At 41.0% G+C, this 15,683-nt stretch overlaps 1 protein-coding gene across 2 annotated transcripts; it reads right to left on the reverse strand.

The window, feature by feature from the left end:
• Positions 1 to 582: 582 nt before the first annotated feature.
• Positions 583 to 15,683, reverse strand: brd3b (bromodomain containing 3b). 2 transcript variants are annotated; one of them, XM_067522413.1, is made up of 12 exons: positions 15,531 to 15,683; positions 12,024 to 12,319; positions 11,819 to 11,930; positions 9,727 to 9,864; positions 9,421 to 9,559; positions 9,094 to 9,263; positions 8,488 to 8,883; positions 7,360 to 7,488; positions 7,099 to 7,281; positions 6,660 to 6,892; positions 6,245 to 6,543; positions 583 to 6,030 (listed from the first exon to the last, which is right to left on the reverse strand). In XM_067522413.1, the coding sequence occupies exons 2-12, from the start codon at positions 12,113 to 12,115 to the stop codon at positions 5,912 to 5,914; spliced, it is 2,010 nt and encodes a 669-aa protein (XP_067378514.1). In that variant the 5' UTR covers positions 12,116 to 12,319; positions 15,531 to 15,683; the 3' UTR covers positions 583 to 5,911. The 2 variants fall into 2 exon arrangements, with proteins under 2 accessions (XP_067378514.1, XP_067378513.1); XM_067522412.1 differs by having other exon boundaries at positions 7,075 to 7,281.

Raw genomic sequence — 15,683 nt, forward strand, 5'->3', positions numbered from 1 at the left:
TTTAAATCTGAAGCTTTGGAATATTGGGTCATACGTGTCAAAATCTAAAGAATCTTTCACTGGACGTTTCTGCTCCCCTATTTAATAAAGGTCACCTGAAACACCTGGTGGTGAAGCAGAAAGGCATCAGGTTTACTTAGTTTAACCATTTCAATCACATTATGTAGAATGATTGTCTGATGAAAAAGCAGTAGGAATGAATGAATGTGACCTAAACCTGCATAAGAACCTGGACACATGGCCGAATAACAGAGATCGGCTGATTAATTGTTACAGTTCTGAAAACAAAAAGAAAATTGGAATCACTTTAGAATATTTGGTCACTTTTCGAGTTAAACTGTGACGTCTGTTGGTTTCAGACAGAGAATGTAAACATTTAAAGTGAAAGGCCTTTGGATAGAGGAATGGTTAAAAAAAATTGCAGGTGACAAAAAGGAAACTTTTAAGGACTTAAAAACATTCAAGGCCTTTAACTGATGAAACTTAATTCAGTAAATGTACTTAGATACTCAGTTCCAGAGAAGGTAAAAGAGTAAACGTCTGTGTTTGTGGTGAGGTGTGAATGAGAGTCGAGTCACTGCGTCAGTTTATGGGTTTATTTATGAAAACAAAGGAACTCAGAAAATAAGGATCCCATATCAGTAATTACATCAAATAGTTGACTTGTTGATTTTTCCGTCGCTTCGTCGTCTCTCTGCGTCTCTACTCTATTGAGCGGAGTTCGTCCTAATCCTCAGACAGCTACTATACAGCTACTATACAGTGCTCAAACATACGGAAGAAAGAACGTACGGCCGGAGTGCATGCAAATACATAAAATCACTTTCTGCCTTTTTCTTATTAAAATACAAAAATTAACTATTAGCATCGAAGCTCGACCATCAACTAAAAACAAAGAAGAGGGAAACCGTGGCAGCGAGCTGTCCACCAGTCTGTCAGTCACACTGGGAGGAAACGGGTTCGACTGTGCTGTGGTTTTTGATTTGTCGCGAAAATGTCCAAAATAAAAGTGAATGATTGTTTCTCTGACAAGTCTCTAAAGACTAAGAGTTTTTAAACTGTCAAGTTCTGATGTAATGACAAATAAAGCATCTTCATGACAAATGAGCAACTCCACACACAGAGGAAGGCCATGAGACAAATAAACGAGATTAAGATTTAAATGAGACAAAACTGAGAAAGAGAGAGAAAAAAAAAAAAAAAACACACAGACTGACAAAGCTGGAAGCATAGGATGACGATCGGATTGATCCATCTTATCCCTCCATCACTATTCTGACTTCTGGTCTCCTCCGAAAGCTGCTGTACCTGAACAAACCATTTCTAAACAATCGGGACTCCACCAATCAGATTCTTTTGTTACTTACAGGTGAGATGTCAAGTGTTTGTGGGATCACTGAAAAGTGCCAGAAGCCACCATTTTCACAATTATTTCTCTTTATAATTTATCTTTAATGGGAGTGACGTGAAAGTCTTGCCAGTCTTGACATTTGTACGAATTGTTCGACAAACATATATCCTAAAGATTCAGCTTCATTTATCCACATCTGTCACAGGTTTAACCTACCACTAAACCAGCACATCAACATGCACCTCAGTGAAAAACAACGTTGACTACACGTGAGCCTGGTGACAGCAGGATCAAAAAACACTAGCTACAGCTGAGGTCGGACCACATAACCATAGTAACACTGATCTCCTAAACTGCCGCACATGCTAAAAACAAACTGCAACATGAACCACATGTGATCAGATGTTACTGGGTGAACACAGGAAGCTTCTCCATAAATGTCCTGGTCCCTCCATTTGTGTGCTGTGAGACAAGAGGGGCCAACAAAAGTGAGTCCTAATGTCAGGGTTCTGACAGCAGTCCCAGAGCAAATCCAGGACCACATAGATCTCACCTGCTTTGTTTACAGCGCAGAAGAAAGATTAGATCAGAGTCTGTTTAGCTTTGAAGCAGACCCGACTCTGTCAGACTAAGCGGAGGTGGTTCTGGTCTGTTCTTATCTGAACTTTGTTTGCTTTCTTCTTTAAATATTCATTTTACTGGAGCCTGAACAACAGATTCAGAACCAAGTGGTGAGTTGATCATTCTACAACAAGTTCATGTTCTGGCTCAGCCAATAAAAATTGCTGCAGTGTGTTTGGACACATACAAGTTCTTATTCTGGTGTTTTACCCTTGTACCTGGAACATAATGTCATTCTAATGAACAGCTATTAGACACACATCATGTGAGGGGAAATTGTACTCAGGGGAAATTAAGTGAATGTTACCTTAAGGCAAAATGCAGGGTGGGAAATGACCCTCTGCCCTCAGCACAGAAATACCCGAGTCTGTACGCAGAGGTTAAAGGTCAAATATGTCAACAGCAACAGGAGAGCAACAAAGAGACAAGCAAGTCACATGATGTGATCATCGTGGCAGATTGGGGGGGGGTCCTCACTACCACACTTGTCAGTAGAATGCTACTGACAGGTGTGAATGTAGAACGTCTTATAGGAAAAAACTGCTGTTTTAGAGACACAATGTCAAAATCAAATGCTAAGAAGATAATATTTTTCCACCACACTGAACAGCAGAGCATAGAGTCAGGTGCTAAAATGTATTTCTATGTCCCTTCACCTGTGCCTGGACCTAACACTGGCCACACTGCTGTCTCACGAAGACAGTCCGGATCACAAACTTGCTAGTGACAGGAAACCACTGGTTAGTGTCTGCTGCATCCTAAACATAAACAAAACAACAACAAAAAAAGCTTCTTCTTAAGGAATCAGCTGATTGCAGCCTCAAAAGGACTTCCTCACCACAAAATAGGAAAATCTGTTGGTTTTTCCTGAAAATTAAAATGTGTTGGTAAAGGGACCACGTGGAGTCATGAAGCCTACAGTAAATTTTGCTTGAGCTAACAAATTTTCTGCTGAAGTCAATCCCAACTCAAACTTTACTAAAACAAGGTTAAATAATTATAAATTGGGCTCGAACTAAAACACACAGATACTGACAACAACTAAAGATACAAAATGATATTTTTCATTGTTTGCTTGATAATTAAACATTAAAATTTTTTTTAAAGGGTTTTATCTGCCTACTCATGCAGAGCATTTGTATTTTATTTTGGACATTTAAAAAAACACTTAAATTAACTTCCATGTGTTCTCAGGATTTAACCTTCTCAGGCTGCAGCAGACAGACAATACTCTATTTAGGAGTACTACATGACAGTACTTCGCAGTTTTCATAGAATGAAGTAACTATGATGTAACTGAATTTGAACATTCAGCAGATGTCGGCCAAGTTTTTTCTACTAAATTGGCTAAAATGTAAATCGACATTTTCTAACCATCTAACCTGGACTCCTCTTCACATGTGGGACAATGGGGACCTGTTACAGTTTGAGTGGTTTTGGTTTGAGCGGGTGTGGGTGAGTGGGAGAGGACAGCGGTACAAAGACATTTTTATATAGAGACAAGTTCTGCACACAATCTGAAAAATCAAAAAGAAACTGAAAACAAAATAAATGTAGTGTTAGAAAAAATATTTGTCTCACTTCTCTGCTGACAGAGCCGGCGCTGGATTTGGGGGGTTGGGGGCAAGAGTCCAAAAACACCCCAACCCAATTGTTGACCCCAGGGCAGATAGAAAGTTGTGTGTTTGGGTTGCAGGATCAGGTTTTGAGTTTTCACAAAAGGAAGAGAATCAAACTGAAGCAAATGTTTCACATCACAGCTCGTCAGGTTACACTCTCCAAGAGATTCCTCATCAGAGGAAGAACCAACCAAACAAAAGCATGAAAGACTCCTGCACAGCTCAAGCTGGAATATTTATTCATTTACAGCCTTCATCAGGTCAAACAGACTAAAGCAACATTGAAGCCAAAGTAAGACAGCGAGGCAGGAGTCTCATGGTTTTGTTTCCTTTTATAACAGAAGTCATATAATTTAGACAGAAAAACACCTGTAGAGACTTGAAACATGCTGCAGAGACAGAATCCACCAGTCATCCTGGTGTTTTGTTGCTCCGACAAAACCACACACATAAAACTGAGACAGTTGGCGTTTTCTCCCAAGTCACACATTATCAGACAATAATGTTTGGCTGCATGCGACTAGAATTACCCTGACAACTGATGTTTTCCAGCTGTTCAACGTAAAAGACCTCCGACACAGCTAATTCCAGCCACATGGGCTCCACACAACAGTAACAACATCATGGGTCTGGATGGACCTTCAGAGACCAACTGTAACTCCAATGTCTGTACATGTAAAAAAACATTTAACTCTGAAAGTTGATTCCTGAAATCCTTTCTCCATTAAAAGAAGTTGGGCTGAATGCAGGACCTCATTGTCCCCGTAACCTAAGCCTTGCCTGTAGAGAAAGGTTGGTCGGTTTTACACAGGCCACAGGTACCTGACCGGAGTTTAAACCGCAAGCCTGTGCAGTTGCCAATGTTTACACCCCTAACTGAGTCTGACCATGTATTTTACACACTGTTTGAAATGCAGTGACATGGAACTTGGTTTAGTACCACCACCTGAGAGGGGCTAAAAATAAGCTCCCAAAACTGATCTCCAGGTGAGAGCCAATCAGATTACATTGATTCTAAAGAAAACTGAGGTGTTTTTCTACCCTACATGCAGGGATTTTAAACCAGAGGAAAAACAGATGATTCTGGCTCAGTTTCTAAACTCCCTAAGACATTTTAAAATATAACTTAAAAGTTACCTAGACACAAAAGCTAACTGCAGACACTGTTAGTGTGTGAGGCAGTAGCATATGGGAGCAGAAGATGAAAATTAGAGGCCTGCAGAATCTGTTTGAATATGTTTGTTGATCACTGCATCACCGGGACTGTAACATGCTCGTGATTTTGTTTTGTTCTTTAAGGGGAGAGACAAAAATTAATGGCTGCCTGTTGTACTTTACTGTTGCTACAGTGACTGAGAATCTGCTGATAAATTTGACTTAATGAGGGTCAGGTGGGTTAAATGTCCAAATGCCCCTGATCAAGAAAACAGTCCCTGCTCTCTCTTGAACTACAACACAAGCCAAACGTTGGCTGGTTCTCTACTCTCTGCAGCTGGCTTCAAGTCTTCACATGTTGGTTCCTGATGTGGATCTTTAAATACATTTCATCAGAGGAACCGAATCAGCCCCATGTTAAACACTGAACACAGATTTACTGCAGATATGATGGAATACCCTCTGTGGAAAGACCTTGTTTGGCTCCTTGTTAGGATCCAGGGTTCGGTTCAGTGTCCCATTATTCTCTGATGTTCATCTCCACGCTGAAGACAAAAATTTAAAGTCTTCACTTTTCAATTGATAAGTTTGCGAAACGTTGACAAGCGTAAAACCCACTGAGATTCCCGCCTCCTCCTCCTCAGTGATGCTCTGGAATGTTTTCAGGGGTCAGGGGTCACAGCCGGCCGTCTCAGAAGACACAGAAGAAAAAGAAAGCCTTGTTGGTTGATTTCTCTCCACAGCAGTGAAGCTCAAGTGTTCAGAGATCAGTACGACTCCCAGACAGACACACAGACTGCCCATCTCTCTACCAGCCAACTCCTGCCCTTCTTCTCCTCCTCTTCCTGGGAGGTCGTTGCTTTCTTCTTCTCCTCTTCTGTTTGTCTGCATTCCTCCAGGAAAAAAATAAAAAATAAAAACGACACTAGGAGCTAAAAAACAGGTCAGCCTATTTACATACAGTCTCCACATCTGAGCCCGTGTTTTTGTGGTTTATATTCATGAGTGTGTGTTGTCAGAAGTTCAGAATGTGTATTTCTGTCTTGTGTTTGTTCAGGATGGAAGTTTACATGTGTTTGTCTGCACGTGTGTGTATATGAAGAGTGGATAAACCTCTGTGTGTGTGTGTGTGTGTTTGTGTGGCAGAGAGCGTGTGTGTGTATATTCAGTCTGTGTCAGAGGAAGAGGAGGTTCCTGTTGAGGAGCTGTCATCAGAAGAGGAAGAGGAGCTCCCACTCAAACGACTAGCTCCGCCACCTGAAGAGCCGCCTCCTGCTGCCTTCTCTAAAGGAGGGAGAGTGGGAAGGTTAATACAGTGTCTGAGTAATTAAGATACAGCATTGTTTATACATGAAGGCTTCACATCAGTATAAAAACTAATTTATTATAACATAAATCATCATAAACAACAAGACACGAGGTCAAAGGTGAACTAGTAGTAGTACGTGCAGTAATTCTGCCAGTGTAGCAGTAAAATAACTCCTGTACATTAACTTACGCAGTAGCTTTCTCTGCTTCTTCTGCAGGCAGGACTTGACGTAGCGCTCCAGCTCTCGAAGTGTAGAGGGTTTGAGGGTTTCGAAGTCGATCTCGATCTCATCAGGGTTGGAGTCCCTAAGCGACGGCTCTCTGGACTGGATGATGTGGACGACGCGGCCCAGCTTCTCTCCTGGCAGCCGGTTTATATCCAGGCTTAACTGACGCTTCTCGTCGTATGACATCGGCAGGGATGACTCCTCACCATCGTCTCCATTGGCTGAGCCACCACCCGACGTCTTGCTGCCTTTCTTAGGTTGCCTGGACAAAGAGGTGTTTTTTTTTTAACTCAGTTTGAATCTTGAAATTGTACTTTTTATGTGTGACATTTCTGCATGCGATATTCCTGGAACTTCAACGACACGACCAACGTATACCTGGTGGCAGGCACCGTGCTATTGGCTTTCCTTGCTGGGGCCTTTTTCTGATTGGCAGGTTTGGGCTGCTGGGCAGCCGGCTTCGGCTTCTTCTCTTCTTCCATCTTGCCCTTGTTCCCTTTGTCTTTCTCCTTCTCTTTCTTCTTCTCCTTGTCTTTCTTCTCTTTTTTCTTTTTTGGCTTGCTGACTGGAGCCTGGGACAGGACAGCCAACTGCTCGTGCACTGCCTTCAGCTGGTGGGATAGACTAATTATCAACACCTATGACCTCTGATCAGTATGAAGGAAAGCTGTCAGGGAAGGTAAATTATTCTGCTAATGAAACTACAATGAAATGATCAATATCAGCATTTTAATATGACAAACTGAGCCAACAGAAATTTTCTAAAATAAAAGAAAACCAGGATGTTCTTGACCTGTGATTTGTCAGCAGCACCAACCTGCTCCTGTAGCTCAGCCAATCGCGTGGCTCGCTCCTCCTCAGAGTCAGATGATTCATCAGAGGAGGAGTTGTTGCTGCTGTCAGAGGAGGCGGTGCTTTTACTGACCAATGGTGTAGTAGATGGGACTGACGCCTCAAGACCTTCATCTGGGATTTTAGCGAAACGCATCTCGAATACATCCTGATGAGAGAAAGAATAAACTCAACTACACCAATTAGTCAGATATAGATTCTTGCAACTTCTGAAAGGTTTACATACCTGAAGCTTGCGGGCCATGGCCACCACCTCGTGGTCTGGAGGGTTGTACTTGTAACAGTTGGAGAACATTAACCTGACGTCTGTGGCAAAGCTCTGAGGATCACTGTACTCGCCTTTATCCATCTTTTTCTGTTAGAGATAATAAAGATCAATCGTCTATTGATATAGCCTTCTTTTATTTCTAATCAGCATTTGTAAAACACTGCAACATTTCAATTTTTTTTTTATTTTAAAAGGGAAGTAGGCAGCCTTACTTGCAAGGCTCTAGATGATTGACAGCAACAGTCAACTGTTTACATACAGGTTTGTTGTCAATTTGTTTTTGCATGTGAGGAAGCATATAGGTCTATAACGAAATAGGTCAATGTGGAACACCACAAATAAAACAATTTATGCGAAACAATGCAACCTAAGAAATAAACAGAAGCCAGCAGCTGTTAAACTGTCATCCATTTTTCCACAACAAATAACGCTTTGCAATATACTTTCTAGATAAGATTTCACTTTTCCCCCCAAAGTACGGACTTTGTTCTTTGGTGCACTGTGGCCAAATAACCTGCAGAGGAAACAACTCTACGTTCCTAATTGAGATATTCAGCCTCCTTACTGGAAAAATGGGGAAAATAATCAACAGTTCAATCTTACAGAAGACGGCCAGACACTGATTTATGGACTTTTGGTTTGGCGAAGATGCACAATTGAAATACATAGTTTTGTCTGTGTGGCTGTTAATTGTGAAGTGATTTCTGTTTTGCCTTAGTCATTTTGATCCTATTGAGACTTGTTTGTAATGGTTAGAAAGGTGACGCACTTCTGTTCCATATGATACTAAACAGGATGCCGGGTGTGTGAAAGAAAATATTCTAGTCACATTTAAAGTGTGTCCTCGAATGTTAGGACACAGCAAACCACATACTGCATACATTTTTTTAAACTTTTGACCTTTAATATGGCAGAACATGCAAGTTGGCATCTGCCACTTTACATAACACATTACTCAGGTTAAAGAGGTTAAGGAGTAGTTTGTTTTTCATGTTTCTGTCTCTTACATTGTAGCTGCTGTCTAATCAGATTTCATGATGTTGTGAGATCAGTGTGTTTCATGTGTGATGATGCCATGCATGTTACCCGGACAGTGCTGAGGTCCATGGGGTGTTTGATGATGTCATGGTAGTCGTGTAGCTCCAGTGCCTCGGCGTCCACCGGCTTGTAAAAGGGCCAGGCGTAGGCGGCATGTTTCTTAGAGAGCATCTCCTTCAAGATGGCATCGCAATGTTTCATCTGCTCCCCCAGCTTTCCACTTTTCCTGCCCCCACCTCCCGCTCCTCCACCTCCCACTTCGCCTCCTGCCACCTCCTCACTCGTCTCTCTACGAGGCTTAGTGGGGCGGGCAGCAGCCTCTCGGCGGGATGAGCCCAGTTTGGCCGCTTTGGTTTCCTGAGCGGATGGAGAGTCGGCACGACCAGCAGAGATGGCTGACGTGGTGGGGGTGGTTGTATCTGCTTTCCTTTTAACACCTTTCTTCTGTTGGAGAGAGGGAGACAGGTGGAGAGAAAACAGATTGAGTGGGACAGGTAGGTAGAAAGAAAGAAAAAAGAAAGAAAAAAGAAAGAAAGAAAAGAGAGAGAGAGAGAGAGAGAGAGAGAGAGATAGTTTAAGTGGGACAGAAAAATCAGTGTACATCTTGTTTATATTTTGGTAATGTGATGCTGCTTTGCTCCACATGGCTGTTACCTTGACAACAGGTTGTGCAGATGGCATCATGGTTGCCGGTGGCTGAGGAGCAGAGACGGGAGGCGTGGCCTGGACAGGTGTAGGTGTGGTAGATATCACGGGTGTCTGAGAGGGGGAGGGAGAGGGGTAGGAGGGGGGAGGGGAGGCTGAAGACTCCGCCTGCTGACTCACTACACACACAGAAAGAGTGTACCAGCATTAATTTCTAACCAAATGTGCTATATAATATAAAGCTTGACTGATTTAAGTCATGCAGCAACAGTGTTATAGTACTACAGCAGCTGCAGTACTTGTAGTATCAGCAGTGTAATAGTAGTACAGTATTACCAGTAGTTGGCTGCTTGCTCTTGTTCTTCCCTTTGGGAGCAGGGGGCAGCAGAGCGACTTCTTCTTGAGGCATCTGAGCAACTTTCTGCAGAAAGATTTTCTCTAAAGCCTGAGCCATGAGGACAATGTCGTCTGTCGGCTGCAGACACAAACGCCACATCACTAATCAACTGCTCTCAGGGCAAAAGACTTTAGAAACATCTATGGACATTGAAGCCTTATTTCATATGCCTCAGTAATTATAACCAACCGAAGCTTAAAACTAAAACATACTGCAGTAAAAACAACGTGCAGGTACATCCATACCTTGTTGTAAATGTAACAGTTGGTGAACATGGTGTTGAAGTCCTGCATTGCCTCACTGGCACTCCAGTAATAGTTGTTCTCCAGGCGTTTCTTAATGGTTCCCATGTCCATTGGGTTCTTAATCACCTTATGGTAGTCCTGGAAACAAATATGGTTAATTTAGCTTAGCATAATGACTGTAAGAGGGTAACCGCTAGCATGGCTCAGTCTACAATTAAAATAAGCACCTAGCAGCACCTTTTCATATTTATGTTATTATATATGTTTAGCCTAGAATAAACTGGACTAACAAATGCAAACTGTATTTAAATAAAGTTGGGGCAGTGACACTAATGTGTGCAGTGAGGGTGACTAAGTTCAAATGCACTTAAGAACCAGGTTACTCTTAGAAACCACTTTGCTCTGGTAATGAGGGAACATGTTTACATGCATTTAAGAAAGCTGGTTACTGGAAATCCACGTATACATGCAGCAGATGAGTAATGTGCTGCAGAGTGACAGTACAACAGGAGAGAGACACAGCGGACATACAGTGCAAACCGTCTAATAAAAATCCATAGTGAAAAGAGACTTATTTAGACCTTTAGGAGGCATTAGTGTTAGAAAATTGTCTGTTGGATTTTGATTTCAAAATTAGGTGGCATCACTCTAATGATCTCTCCCTCATTCAACCTCAACTGTTTGTCCTATCTGCAGCCTTTTGTTCTGCACATGCCTGATGGACAAAGCTGATTAGAAACCTAGTTTCTAATCCTAGAAATTCCCGTTCTTCAGGAAAGATCTACCTGGGGAAATCAGGTTTCCCCAATCCCTTACCCTGAAACCAGATTCTGCGTTTACATGACAGTAAAGAAATCAGCTTTCCTAAGAAAGCCGACTGTAACCTGGTTACTTAAGTCTACATGGACTTAAGTAACCACGTTACAGTCGGCCCTGTGGAAGAGTCTACAGCAGCACACTGGAGGCTGCTGCTGAAGAAGAAAGCAGACGTTACAAGTCTTTGTAAAAACTTTACAATTTTGGTTTGTGTTATACCAGGACTGGGTGATGAGGAAACAAGTCTCTGCACATAATCATTCCAGCGATATAACAATTACTATGCTATAGTTCATATCATTATTCATAACCGACAAAACTTTCAAAAGAAGTTTAACTGTTTTTGATCTATCACCTGCTATATTTTCCTTATTATGTTGTTGATTGTGTTTAAGATGGCTGGAAAAATGCAATGTTTGTTGGTTCAGGTCTTCACACTACTTTTAAATCATGCTTTACATCTGATTAGTTGCTTAACCATTTCCACATGATGGAGGAATCTTTTTTTTTTTTAAATTAGTATTAACTCTTGTGTTAGCTTGGCTTACCACTATGCTTGTTCTGTTTGTAGCTTTGTGGGAGATGTCCATGTTGAGGGCACCCATGCAAATATGCGGTCACGCAGCTATTTAGTCAATAACATTATATACAACAGTTATGCTGGGTTCTACTTGGTTTTATGTCGTTTTTGGTCTGTCAAAACCACTGTGATTGTCTTACTATCAGTGCATGTTGGAAGAAGGTGGCCAAGTAAGTGGCTGAATTCAATGCAATCATAAAAACATTCCAACATCCATTAAGTTTTTTTATTTTTAAAAAGAGTGTTTACATGGACTTAACTAATTACGTTACAGTTAGCCTTCTCTGTAAAGCAAATTTCTTAACTGTCGTGTAAACAGGAAAGCTGTTTTTTTAAATGGTCGTAGGGGATTAGAGAAACCTGTTTTACTCAGATAGATTTCTGTTGAAGAATGTCACTTTGCCTTATATACACGTAACCAGGTTTCTAATCGGCTTTCTTCAGATAAGCAGCTACTCTATATTTCCCCTGAAAAGCATCACAAAAAAGCAGGACAAATTTAATGCAACATTAAATAATGTCTACTTGAAGTTAAAATAATAAACCTAACCTAAATGTGATAGGCATTATTTAAGCCTTATTAAAATAGTATTTCATACTTTTAGGGCCTAATATTCAGATCCTTTGAACTTTTTTATTTGAGATTTTTACCAACCTAAGGAAACCCTGCGAATGTGTGCAGTGACAGTGACTCACCGACAGGCAGAGCTTGATAGCATCCACAGGTTGGTAGAATGGCCAGGCGAACTGATGTTTCCACAGAGTCTTAACCACCACATTCTGCATGTACTGCAGCTGGTTAGTTTTCCTGAAGAAGAAAAAACCACACATCATGACCACACAAATTGCTGAAAGACTCTGTGGGTCTCTAGTCTGAGGTGGGGTGTGAATTTCTTTTTACCTCCCAGGCTTGGTGGGATTGAAAACTTCAGGAGGGGGTGGGTTGGTAAGGGGAGGGGGGCTGGGAGGTGCAGCCTCAGGGGCATCTGACATGTTGGACGACAGTGACACAGCAATGCACGGTGGGACGGCAGTGTCTAGCCTGAATGTGAAAAATTGACTCCCCCTGTGGTCTGAGGGTGTGTGTATTTGTGAGGCCACACAGGTGTGTGTCAGTGTGTGTTTAGTTCAGGTGTTGATGAAGTTGATGCTTCAGCTCGACGTTTACCCCAAAGAGACAAACTCCCATTGTACGACCTGAGACAAAAGACACAGGCATCATTAGTGATCTGCTTCTGGCAGCCAGAACAATGCAGCAGCATTTGAAACATTTCTGTACACTTCACTTCTGCACATCTACATAACCATTTGTAATATATGATATCAGGCTATATAAACTAATTTTAAATAAATAGGACTTGTAATTGAAGAGCCAGTATACACAGAATTTTGATATGTATGTCTAAAAAATGCTTACATATTAAACTATTTAAATTAAACTGTCTGTCAACTAATTGTTGCAGCTGTTGACAACATGCAGTGAATTTCCAAGTTAAACTAATTTAAAAACATTTTCTATCAATCTACCGATTATTCAAAATTTAGACAATATCATTAGATTTAGGATGTCTTAACTAACCAGTTTAAACACTGTTTTTGACCACTTTTCAAAAATATACTGCCTGTTCAAGGTGGGATTATTGGAGGAGCTTGCTGCCACACCATTTGTGCCCCTCAGGGGTGAAGGGGTGTGAAGCCTTGATTGTGTTTTTTTTCCTGGGACCAGACACCAGCTTGGTTTCTCCTGGGAGACTAAATCATGAATTGAATCAGACTTAAAAATTGTTGTTCATTATGTTGAACAATGCAATGATCACGGTCACAGATTCAGATTTGGGGGATGAGATGTACACTGGAAGGCAAACAGGGAGACTCTCTAAGGCCAGTTTCTTATCCATTGACTGAATTCTGAGTACTGCTGTTTCTCCTCCAATATTACACAAACTGATTGTTGCAGGAAACTGAGTGTAATCATTATTGTGTCAAACCTGATGCTTAACTCTGCTTGAGTCATGCTGTAAATGTGCAAAACTAGCAGCTCCTCAACCTTCATTTTGAAATGATCACCAACATGCATGTTACAAGTCTTGATAATGCCATAATAATCATCACATCTGTACTACTGAGATCCCAGAAGCTGTGTAAAAACAAACTGGGGCTTTAAATTAAAGACATGCAAGACATTTTAACCACACAACCTCTAATTTAACAAGCTTTTCATAGTCACACCTGTTGAACAACAAACATCTTTTGAGTACACTGATTTATGGATTCCTAGTAACATGATCAGTCAATTACCTGAACCCATGTTTATTACTGACCCTATGCCTGATGGGTCCTGAAGGACTAAAACATAAATGAGTACAAACACAGCAACAATATCTGAGTACCGCTGATGAATTAGATTAATTGATCCGTATCAAAAATCAGTACTTTAAGTTCATTATAAGTGGATGAGCATCCTAACAAATATCTCCTGCCAATAAATAGTAATCTGTCTGCAGCAGACAGAAAAGAAAAATGTTCAAAGCTTTTGTTAGTGAAATATAAGACTTCAAAAAGCTTCGGAAGACTTTGAGGAAAATAAATGAATAATTGTAAAACTTTTCAAAACCTGCAAAAACTCTGATAATTGCTCCAACAATTTAGTAACCTCTAGAGAATCAGCTGGTTGCTGTAATAATTGACTCACATCACACCTACACAAAGATACACAAAGACCTTCAGAGAAGATATAAACTAAAGCCTAAATAATGCAGGATCTCTTAGGCAGGTATTCAATTCCAACTCCAAAAATACAAAATCAGATACAGATATTGTTGCCCCATTTTGTAATCAATTAATTATTGGGTCAATAGATGTCATAAAACAGTCATGATTGGAGTAATTTACTTAATTGATTTAAAAATGTGTCATTTTAGATTTATAAATAACCCAGATTATGTTATTAGAACATATTGTACCTGATTGCTAACATTCTGTTACTTTAATGCCATCTAGCAAACCTAGGTCCCCTGGAAACTCTACTTTCTCTCTACTGATACACCCCAACTTTTAAGATTGTCGATGCTATTATTGCAATTAATGGTTTAGTTTACAAAATGTCAATACACTATACAAAAAATAAAACAATACATTTACAGGGCCAAATGAGATTTTTTTCAAAAAACTGCTACATTCCATTTACAGTGACGAAGTTGGAACAAGAAAATATATTATGATCTATGAAAAAGTACTTTATCAAAATCCATTAACAATAATTTCTCTCATGTCGACTTCAAATTGATAATTACACAATATACATATTAACTGTCACCTTAGTGTTTTATATTACCATTACGAACAACATATAAACATGTACTAAATTGGTTATATTTGTTTTCTTGTTTTGTGCTGGCTGACTTTTTTGACCGGGAAAGGTTTGGGGGGTGCGGCTGAACGCCAATTAGCTCTGATGCAGTAATCTCCGTGATCCCTCTCACATAAAGCAATTTAATCAATTTCACCGTCGACCTGTGCTTACTCACCAGCAACTTTCTCGGCCTGAATTTTATTTTCTCACTCACTAACAACTGTTGAAGTTATGGATCCATGCATGTCCCCATGCAGCAGCGTTAAACCCCAAACTACATGAAAACTGGTTACTCTGCTCTATACAGCTATACTAACGAAAGACCGAGCCAACAAACTTGAAACCTAACTGTCTAATCTGTCTAACGTAGAACTGCAGGGATCCACGGATACTGGACTCTGGCGGCTGCTCGCACCTCTTGCCTACATGCTGCTGCGGGTCTTCGGCTAACGAGCGAGCTAACTGCTAACACACACAAACGCGCATACACAGCTTCTACTAGCAAACTCCATAAATCCGTTTTACAGTACGATCATCCACAGTAATACACAACACCTCTGTCAGGTGCCGATCATTTACAGCCAAAATTCGGCTCCAACTGCTGCAGCAGCACCGACGTGAGCGTTTTGCAAGCTAACGAAACATTCCATTTATCTTGCCTTAAAAAGATGGCGGGCAAGCCAATGCAAAAATATGAGCTGCTATACTAGCTACCTGAGCTAGGCCACTTACCGAACATGTAAAATATGGTAAATATTACATATGGCGGTTGTGGAGATTTCTGAGTTTGTGTTGAAGGAGATGTTTCGACATTTGTTGCTTGTGGACCTCACAGGGAGCGGCTTAAATTGTCTAAAAATCGAGTTTTTGGAGCGGTTGCCGCTCGATGTTTGGTTAGCTAAAGAACCGTTAGCCTGTTAGCTGAGCTTTGTCTGAAGGCGCCGAGCGGACAGAACAGGCTCCGACACACGGAGTCCTTCTGCACTCTCCGGAGTCAACCCTGCCTCAAATATACCCAATAATCGATCCCGCTACAGTTTACGAAATCGTGTTTACTTTGCATTTGGGTCCTCCGGTGCGTCCAGCGGCGGGATCCGGGCAGATATCTGTACGATTTTTATTTAGCCAAGTAGCATAATAGATGAGTTATCAGCTGTCTATCGTGTGCGCAGGCGCAGTGGTAAGGCAACATCATGCATGTTATTGTGA

Source organism: Channa argus, chromosome 11 (assembly GCF_033026475.1).
Source record: "Channa argus isolate prfri chromosome 11, Channa argus male v1.0, whole genome shotgun sequence".
Classification (NCBI taxonomy): domain Eukaryota; kingdom Metazoa; phylum Chordata; class Actinopteri; order Anabantiformes; family Channidae; genus Channa; species Channa argus.

Coding starts and splice junctions, on each gene's coding strand:
- brd3b (XM_067522412.1), bottom strand. CDS start 12,115: ATGTCAGATGCCCCTGAGGCTGCACCTCCCAGCCCCCCTCCCCTTACC. Junction 8,884..9,093: donor CTGCACAACCTGTTGTCAAG/GTAACAGCCATG, acceptor TCTCTCCAACAG/AAGAAAGGTGTTAAAAGGAA. Junction 6,893..7,074: donor GTGCTGCTGACAAATCACAG/GTCAAGAACATC, acceptor CTATCCCACCAG/CTGAAGGCAGTGCACGAGCA.